The sequence below is a fragment of the Pteropus vampyrus genome, unplaced genomic scaffold (assembly GCF_000151845.1).
Source record: "Pteropus vampyrus isolate Shadow unplaced genomic scaffold, Pvam_2.0 Scaffold2, whole genome shotgun sequence".
NCBI classification, from domain to species: domain Eukaryota; kingdom Metazoa; phylum Chordata; class Mammalia; order Chiroptera; family Pteropodidae; genus Pteropus; species Pteropus vampyrus.
In genome coordinates this window covers 33315271-33325529 of record NW_011888783.1, presented here as the reverse complement: position 1 = coordinate 33325529, position 10259 = coordinate 33315271, and the positions used below count along the sequence as shown (strand labels likewise).

General features: G+C 38.3%; 1 protein-coding gene across 1 annotated transcript in view; it reads right to left on the bottom strand.

Moving 5' to 3' along the window:
* NEB (nebulin) overlaps positions 1-10259 on the bottom strand; it is a 201993-nt gene that overhangs the window by 185408 nt on the left and 6326 nt on the right. The window contains exons 5-10 of the mRNA XM_011360291.2: positions 9408-9541; positions 7506-7613; positions 6946-7050; positions 6147-6251; positions 5341-5445; positions 636-740 (exon numbers count right to left, since the gene is read on the bottom strand). Of these exons, the coding sequence (XP_011358593.1) occupies positions 636-740; positions 5341-5445; positions 6147-6251; positions 6946-7050; positions 7506-7613; positions 9408-9541 (662 nt within the window). The remainder of the gene's footprint in view (positions 1-635; positions 741-5340; positions 5446-6146; positions 6252-6945; positions 7051-7505; positions 7614-9407; positions 9542-10259) is intronic.

Sequence of the window (10259 nt, the reverse complement as noted above, 5' to 3'; positions counted from 1 at the left end):
TATTTAAAAGCAGCAGTATCCCAGAAGAAAGTGGCCTGATTTGGACCAGTTTTTAAAAAGGAACTTAATATGGGTCTATTAATCAGTTGAACATCTGTTTCTCTGCATTCCTCAGAGCTATTTTGCCAGCCTAAATATAGGCAGACTAGGCTGTTTGCCAGGGCCTTAAAAGTTGCCAGGTGCCCTCCCTACGGCTGTTAGACTAAGCTTTGTTTGAGAGGCCACTCATGCATTCTTATCTTCTCCAAGTCTGACTGAGAGCATAAAACTATACAGGGGCTTCACATTGAATTAAGACAATCAGATCCTCTGTGGAAATGTGTGGATACTTGGTTCTCTGTTAGTATCACTTCCGTAAGTCAAATGTCAAAAGATAGTAGGACATGGATTTCTGTTTTCAAAATGCAGCTTTCACATTTATCAATAACTGAGTTATCAAGCCAGTTGAACATTTATTAACACGGTTTCAAGATGTTAATGATTGTATTGCTTTTGCTGTAGCATTTTTAGGGTCATATGTAAAAATACTCAGTGTTTATGTTGTGTCTTTAGGTTCACCTTAGTTATTTTTCTGAGGGTTGAGATTATTAAGCAGAGTTTTCAAGGAAGACAGTGTCCCGGTCCTATTAACTTACCTTGCTCACATGATTGGTCACTTTCTTGGCAAATTCTAGATCAGGAGGATCTGGCAGAGATGTGAATTGGGCTTGCTGTTCAGCATGACCTTTTTTGTAGGCAATCTGACAAAATAAAAGGGATGCTGATAAGCCATAGATAACTATTCTACTTCCCATATTCCATCTGTTTGCAGTCTGAAAAAGACTATGTTTTCTTCTTTATATGAAGTCTTAAGCTGCATTGTACCACGTAACCATAATTTATTATCCTTGTAGATGTTACATGCCCTCCCTCTCAGCATTATGGTGATTTCTCCCTTTGAGTTTTCTCTTTTCTCCAAGATTATTGGCCCTAGATCTGTTTCCTTCCATTTGTCTCCGCGTCATGATCTGCAACTGAAATTATTCTCTTAACCAGCATCCTCAACTCACAACCTCTTGCCTTTATGTCACACCTGTTAACAAACTGCCAGTTCTGGATCAACTTAACTACACACTCCTGTTGTTCTTATACCTAGGATACTGAGTGCTACTGAAGAAAATCACAATTCTATGGATTGGGTAGTGATAACATGATAAGCAAGATTAATAGGGACACGGGCAGAAGGTACAAATCCTTAGCTTGAAATCTACATGCCTACCCAGTGATATATTCTGTGAACAACAACTCGCTTAGGGCTCTGTGCCTAATACTCTGAATTTATCCAATTGCCACTTTGCCTTTATTGAAGATTAAACGTCCCATTAAGTGTCTCTGGTCAGTTTCTACTCCCAGTGGCTAGTCTAAAACCCCAACAGTGTCGTTAAGCCCCCAGTCAACTCCACCTTACCTTCCACTTCCTCTTTTATAGAGTAAAGAAAGGCTACACACTTATCTTCCTCTGTACTCACCCCTACCTCTCCCACTGCTCACATGGCTCAGAGAAGAAGCATCTTTCGCAGGGCATGAGCCTGGCACTCAAGGTATTGTTCCCTTAGTTCTTTTGTACTATTATACTTTTGTACTTACTCTATCAGTCACCCCTCTTTCTCACAGCTTCAACATCTCCCTTTTAATTAGCTCCTTTCCTTCAGCCTATAAAGGACCTCTCTCACCTTAAAAATATGTTTTATGGTAATTAATCACACATCCCCATTCGCTCTTGTTCTCCTTTTTCTTCACTACTGACTCCTCTGGCTTTTTCTTCCACCAGTCTTGACCCCTACCACCAACAATGCAGAAGATGCATAGATCCCCAGACACATGAAGCTCTCTTATGTCTCTGTACCTCATACATGCTTCTCCCTTCCCCTGGAATGCCCCGATTCCACCTTCTCCCCATCTGCCTGCAAACTGCTACTCGTTCTCCAGGTCTCAGTATGAGCACAGTTTCCCTTTCTGTGCCGTCCCTGACTCAATGATCTTTTTTGGGGATCTCATCAACTTAGCCTTTACCTCCTTTAAAGGAATGATCAGATGACACTGTAACTGGTTGTTTTCATGTCTGCCCTTCCTTAGACTGTGAGCTCTGGGATGGCAGAGAGCAAAACCTCTCATTTGGGAATGCTTGTGGCCTGAACAGTACCTGACTAGAGTGAGGGTTCAATGACTGATTGCTGAATATGTGGTTTACACACTGAGGCCATCGGGGCAAGTCTGAAGAGGAGAGTCATCCACCCAATTCTTCCACTACTGAACTGTGAGACTTCTACAAATTATTCTCCTTCCATGTAGTGGTATTCTCATTTATAAAGTAAAGAAGTGTGTACAGCTCCCAGGTCCCAATCATTATCTTCACGCTTTAGCCAAGTCTAAATGTATCTTATCCTAATAATATCTACCTCGTGCCTATAACCAAAGCTTTCATGAAAGTTAAATCAATTGGGATACAAAAGACGGATTTTAAAATATTTTCATTTTAATTCCACTGCTTAATTTCTTTTAAATAAGTGAAGGCTTATTTTAAACATAGGGCAATCTGTATATTCCACAGCTAACTCGGTCCTTAAGTAGAAAGCAACATTCCACCAGGAAAAAAATGCTTATTAAGTATGACATCCTGTCAAGAACTTTCAGAGAAATCAGATCTAGAAGTCCTAATTTCTCAGGAACCATGGTCAGAACTCTATTTAGTTAGAATTCCATATTCTGGATCAGTTTAACGACACTCTTAGTGTTTACAAAGTCTTTGGTCACTACTTAGATAATTAGCATTAAAGGAAACACAGGAAGAAGGTACAGAAGAGGGAGCTGGAGCCTCTGAACCCAAGCCCCTAGCTTGACATCTACGTGCCTACCCCGTGGTATGTTCTATGAACAGCAGATTGTTTAGAGCTCTGTGCCCAGTAATTGTGGACGTTCATGTGCTCACAACAGTATTAATAGGCATGTCGGTGATCTGACACTTAGTGTATACTTGATCTGCAGTAAAAATAAAATCATGCCTTAACTGCCAAGTCTTTCTGAGGAATGATAGAAAGGTTTTACTTCATTATTATAATTCTCCTTCATTATGTCTCCCATGGATATATTTCAAACAATGTGGTTAATTTTAAATGATCAAAGTCCATAGCACTACAGTGGCATGGAAGTAACCTTTCGTCTCTCCACTTTATGAATAAAGGGAGGCATTAGGAGATTGTCTTCCTGGAAATCTCTCCCTAGGCTTCCATGGCACGCATATCCTGGTTCCCCTTCATCTTCTCCGACCGTCTGTTCTTTCATTTGCTTGCTCCTTCCTAGATGTCCCCAATGTGCGTGTCCTCTAATACTCTGCCCTTGGCCATACATTTTTCTGCCTCCCTCATACATTTTCATGTCTTCAACTATCATTTATATTCTGATGACTCTCAAATATTAATATTCTGTCCTCATCTCATATGCATGCAGTAGTACTAAACTTTGAAATTATCCCTAAGATGCCCTGATCTGAATGTTCCTTCCATTATCTCAATTCTCCTTCTCTTTCACAAATGCATCTTCACCAGATATACCCTTATACACCCAACTTCCTTGGTCATAAGCTCATCTGTGACTCCTTTCTCTTTTGTCTCCAACATCCATTGTCCCTGTCATCCCTCTGATCCATCTATATTCCTAAAATAGTCTTCTATAAATTATCACGATTTTCCTAGTCCCAATCCACCATATTGTCCTTCAAAATTTCACCAGATTCTACTTTTATCATGTAATAAGATTTCTCCAAAATCTTATTATGCCTTTTATTGACTACCATATCATGTTAAAGCTATTTTGTCTGATTTTCAAGATCCTGCTGCAAGTTTCTTACAAGTGCCCTCTTAACTCAGTATCCACAGCATTTACTTTCTTTGTCCCTTAAAGACTCAAACTCATTTCACCTCTGTTCCTTTGTTCAACTGCTTTCTACTTGAAATGTTTATCATTGCCCTTGGAATCATCACCTCCAGAATAGTACAAATCTTGTACTTTTCTTTCCTGCCAGGTATGCATTCATAATGGTCTTTCAACAAATAATTATTGATCACTTGATAAAGGTCACACAATGTTATATATTCATAAGATACAGAACTAAAAAGCTAATTTTAAAAGGGAAGCCCATTAAAATTGTCATACAGTAGATAGCCTTAAATTTTTGTTACACCTTCTTTAGGGTAGGAGTATATCTGTGCTATATTTTAACCAATTACACACAAACCAGGATAGAAAATACATCCACTAAATTTACAGGTGATATCAAGTGAGAGGCAATAAAAATTAGACCTCAAAAGTTGGATATACTATCAAATGGTTATATATAATTTCGGTTAAGATAGAATCCTAAAATCCATTGGAAGTAAATTCCAACAAGTCTTAAGACGTCAACTGGTTTGTTAAGTCCACATTGAATGTAAGAGGTTCAAGAATCTAGTGACATTGAATGAAAACTAACTTGTCAGTAACAATGTTCTCCCAAAGACTAAAGCAGCGGTCTTTGAATTTTCAACATGGCCTTTAGCAAATTCAGGGACCAAGAAATAAATTATCTAAAAACAAGGGGAAGTGCTGAGCCCATGTGAAGCTCTATGCTGCTGCTGCTTCTGTCAACCTTCAGGTCTGAATTAGGTCTTTTAAGTGTCTCTGATAAACAGTTTTCAAGGTCTAGGATACTAAAATTCTGGCCAGTGGGACCACTGATTTTTTGCTAACTCTGAAATATCTTCTATGTACACCAGTGGCAAGAGCTCTTTGTGAGATAACTACACACACATCTGAACAAGTTCATCAGTCAGGTCCCCCATGCAGGAAAAAGGGGAACACACCGCAAATCAGACTTTATGATTAGGATAGCAAATCAAAATCTTTCAATAACATTAGTCACTTAAATTTGGGTAAGTGGCTATGATTCCAATAGGTTTTTAAAATGCCACTCCATTGTATAAAAAAACTGCAACTCCAGCCAAGGGGACAGAGGGTACATGCTCTAGTGGAAAGAACACTGGTCTTGGGATCAAAAGACCGGGTTCCTAGTCTTTAGGTCACTAATCGCCTATGTGACCTTATATTCAGGTTGTTCACCTGTAAGAAAAGAGGATTAGATAAAGTTCTATCTAACATAAATTATAAAATTTAGACATTAAAAATTATAGTAATTCTAGATATATTTCTCTGCAACAATGGCATTTAGTCTGTTTTAAAGAAGAATTGCAGTGAACATCTGGCCAGAAGACATACTGCGAGGTGCTTGATTCCATACTAAAGTGGTGGTGATTGCAATTCACTTACATCACTGAGAGCTTTCTGGGCTTGGGCAACCCTCCTCAGCTCCGGGCTATCAGTATATGGGTAAAACAGACTTTTGTCTGCGTCCCAGTCTTCAGTATACAGTTTCTAAAGAAGAAAAAAGTGAAAAGTTGTGATAAAGCAAAATCACACTTACATGAAATACATAATTTTCAATTCATCCATCAATGGCATAAAGAACCAAGGGGGCAAGGTGGGAGCAAAGGTAAATGGAGCTCACAGACAGCCTTTCCCTGTCCATCTGCTCTAAATCATATTTATCAATAGCTTCTCCTGCTTCTCCTGACAAATCTTCCTCGGAGAAGGGCAGATATGTCTGATTCTGTTTCATCTCCTCTCTGTGACTTTCCTTGCCTCCTGCAATGAGTACTAATGCAAATGTAAGGTGCCTGGGAGCTACTTAGTGTAGTTTCTGTCACAAAATAGACCTTTAATGAGAGCGACAGCCAGGAATATCCAGTGTAGCACAGGGTCTACAGAAGAACTTAAAATATTACTTTGTGAGTCTCCAGAGCTAGAGCTCATGCGCATCTCTGTTCTCCCCACACACTCTTCCCCTAGGTCGCTCAAGTTTCTGATAGGACCTTCTTCTCTATTCTTACCAAGAACTTTCTTCTCAGTTTCTCCTTGCCAAGGATCACCCCCGCAGCCCCACGTCTCAAGGCTACACACGAAAAGATTGGGGCCATATTTCAGATTATCAAGAGTTTCCTGAGTATTCTTCTAAATGACGTAGTAGGAAGGCAGAGGAAGATAAAGGTGGTGCCAGAGCAGAGACCCTTACTTACCTTACTGAACATGGCTGTATTCTTAATGGCCTGGACAAGTTCAGGGGCATCAGGGGGAAGCAGGTACTTATCCTTGGTGTCTTCCCAGTTCTGCTTGTATAAAACCTAGACAGAAAGAACAGAGGACCCGTGGCTTGATGTCTCCCATAAGGACACGAGGATTGAAAGAACTAAGGAGAGCACAGTGAAAAGTTTTTCATCTTCAAGGTGTCCTCGCACAAAGGCTGCCAATGTCCCAAAGTGTTACTAGCATCAATTATGAAAACGTCAACCGTGTCAACAGCTCAATACTTTTCCTGCATTAGTAAGCTTTTACTTGAAAAGTCTAATTTTTTTAACTCAATCATGATTCCAATTCTCTATAGATTCCTTTCAGAGGTTGCAACCTATTAGTCATTGACTGAATTAAGTGGTAGACACGTTTCTTTTGACATGGTACTTTTAAAAAGTGTTTTAAATTAGTTCCCTACATTCGAAATGTGGAGATTTATCATAAAAATTCAGCTCCCGCTTCTTTAAAAATTAAATAAGGGCCCCTGGCAACACTGTGATTGCATTCCGTGCAGCAATTGCTGGGAGCTGAGTCACAGGGCGTGGGCTGTCCGATCCACATTCGCTCCTACGGGTCACTTCAGCCACCTGTGCAGCCTCCTGACATGCATGGTGGTCACCAGCGCTCATAATGCCTGTGATTCAAGTGGGACTGGTGAGCAGGGTCAGGCCTGTCCAGTTTTCTCCTCTGAGGTCAGGCAGGGGTGATACACATTCTATTTTGTATCCATCTGTACCATGACCTTACCTTACTGACTTGCTGCGACACTTTCTTTGCATGTTCAATATCCTTTGCTTTTTCATCTACGTGACAGATAGTTTTAGCAACATCGCCATCCATTCGATACTTAACCTGCAGAAATAATGCACTATTAGAGTTCGTGACAGGCATGACTCTGTGAGTATATTAAAGAATATCTTATAACCAAAGATCATTGACCCAGTCACTCTACATCTGCATCATGAAGCATAGTTTCTTAATTTTTAGGCAGAAAACTGTATTCTCCAAAGATTTGCAGAGCAGCTGCATTCAGCTGCTTGTCTGCTTTCTTGACCGAACCTCAGTTTCTCTGTGCTCCAGGATGGAGGACCACAGCGACTTTTCATCTCACATCACCAGTTAAACTAAATTTCTAAGCTAAGCTTTTAGAAGCCTCTTTGGGTTCACATTTAGGACAACATAATCTATGGCCAATGCTCATAGTAGTTCAACACCTTGTTCTCTCTACACCTATTTAGGATCACAGTTCCCAGCAGTAGGTACATTTTTGAAATGATTCTCTTTTTTATTCTAGCAATGTAGCCCACCTCACTGAGTTGATCCTGTACTTTCTTGATTCTGCGAAGTTCTGGGGTATCAGTCGTGATGGCAGATGGCTGTCCTTTTGCTTTCTCATAGTTCTCTTTGTATTTATTCTGAAAAGAATATCAGGTATTAGCCTAAAACCTGATAAGACAGCAGCAGAAATTTCAGGCAATGCACTCATTCCCATCTAATAAAAAACTACTGCAAGTTATAACAATTATCAGTTATAATAGGACTCATTTTCCCCCTACCCTGATTCTCAGCAAACACTAAAATAGATTTGTTAATTGCTCTTCCTAAAAATGGTTGTACAACTGAGACAGTAGAAATGTTATTACAGACTATTGTCTTGGAAATGCCCTAAAATGATTTTCTCAATGTTTTTATTGCCTGAGTGCACACATAAAAAGCTTGAACCTTAATAATTTTAGAAAATAAATACAGAAAAATTGAGTCAAATGTAAAAAGATTTGATTGCTAATACAATGCAAAAATATTCAATTCAAAAGTTGCAGCTAACTCTCAATGGTTTGGATAGTTGAGACACCAGCTGAATTAATGGAAAGTTTAAATTATGGAGTATTTTAAAAATAAATACAATTTTATTGTTTTTGCTAAATACACAATGAGTTCTTGCCTTAAAAATAATATGCATAATTTATCAGTATTAATGTTCAGGAGTATTCGTGAGTGGAGTAGTCAACAATCTATATTATTGATTTAGTTACTAACCACTTTTAGAATATTATAAACCTTTGCCAACATTCTGCTCAGTCTATCAGAAATTCTCGGATATTTTGTCTGAATTAATGAGAATTTTATGACAATAAATTAACCAAAAAAATTTCTATCTTTGTTGAATACTGCAGCGATAAAAGAGGCAAGATAATCTCATTTCTAGAAATCTAAGTCTTAGGAGCCCAAGTTTTAGATCACTCAAGAATTTGAACTAGAAATTTACCAAACAGTCCCCAAGAGTTAACGCTCAAGCAAAAATGAATATTTATTGGCCAGTTACAACAAGATGCTTTTGACATAAGTGTTAGTCCTGTATAATCCAATGTTCCCTGAGGTACATTTCATTTTTTTTTCAACCCTCCAGAGGACATGCAGTCAGGCTACCTAGCGTAGTGAGACTTCAGCCCATCGTGGACAATCAACAAATTAGATCCGTTCGAATGGGTCTGAATCCACTATCAGCCAGTGTAACTTACAAAACATAAGGACCAGGGACTGTCAAGAGCATTAATTCCTAACATTAGAATCACCTGAGCAGCTTTTGTAACTCATTCCACACTGGCCCCAACCCCAGACTGATTAAATGAGAATGGCCTGGGCATTAGCAATTCTAAAGCTCCCAGGGGATGCTAATGTGTAACCACAGTTCAAAGCCACTCTTCTAGGGTACGGTCAAATATTCTGACCCTCAATTTCAGATGAGTTCTTAGTCTGATCCTGGTTTTCTAAACATGTTCTTCTTCATTATTCACCTCTTAGAGACCTTTTTACATACTGTTAGATAGTCTACTTAAGAGGCATCCTACTCAGACATAGTTTAAATAGATGCTATGTCGTTTCCATGAACTGATTTTAACTAAATCTATAATTTCACTATTCTAGATTGGCTAACAGTGATTAAATACCAGTAAATGCTTCATAATAGGCCTTATGCTTATTTTGCAGGAATAATTTCGATAAGGATGCTTTCTCCAATGTCTAAATGGTACAGATTAATTACAGGAAAGGAAAATTCAAGACTCACAAGAGCTTATATTTCTGCAAAATAATTTTTATCTCATACAAGCCTGAAAAATGAAATCCAGCCAGCATCCAAAACAGGGTTGGTTAAGAGCAGTAATTTCTTCATAGTAAAACCAAATTAGAAGAAGCCATTTAAAACTTACTGAGCTAAAGAGATTCTGCATTTTCTGACTGTGTGCAATGTAGGGGGTCATGAACTTTGAAGAGTCCACTTTCTTCCTGATAATCTTCTTCCTCTCCACTGGTTTTGCTGGTGCTGGCTGGGCCAGTGCTGGTTTGAAAGGTTCTGATTGCTCATAATCAGGTACTGTTGTCCTTGTTGTAGTAGTTTCATAGATTTCTGTTATTGTCTGAAAATTTGACATGCAGTTCAACATTGTTATAAAAGTCAAAACTGTAATAACCATGATCTCGATATTATGACTTTAAGTCAGACTTATATTTCTAGTGTTACTTCTCCGTAATTAAAACAGATCAAAGCAGAAAATCATACACAATATCCATTTGAAAGCACATTATATTACAAAAATCTTAATTCTGATTGTTCAAGATTGCATGGAGTGGAAAGGTTATTCCTTCTTAATTTGCAACATTGCCTTAAAATTTTATTTGCAGAAAGGAACTCAAACATTTTAAGGTAGAATAAAAATCAGAAGTAAAATGTTCTTAAACATTTGAAAATCTTCTGAAATTGTCTAGGTAAAGTAAAAGCAAACTTGGGATCAAAGAACAAGAGATCAAGACAATTAAATAAAGCTCGAGTTCTTGACTTTAATTTTAAGTTTCAAATAAGTCTAAGAAAAAGTTGGTTGGTTATTCTTCAGGCATTTAGACATTCTTTCCTGTAGTATGAGACAAAGAATAATGAACTTTAAAAAAATAAATCACATCAATATTACAAGAGATTACCATTCTCTTGGCTTAGTCAGTTAATTAATGTGAACTGGAGAGCCATTTACACTAATAAATGCTTAGGTGGACAAGAATAATGATGA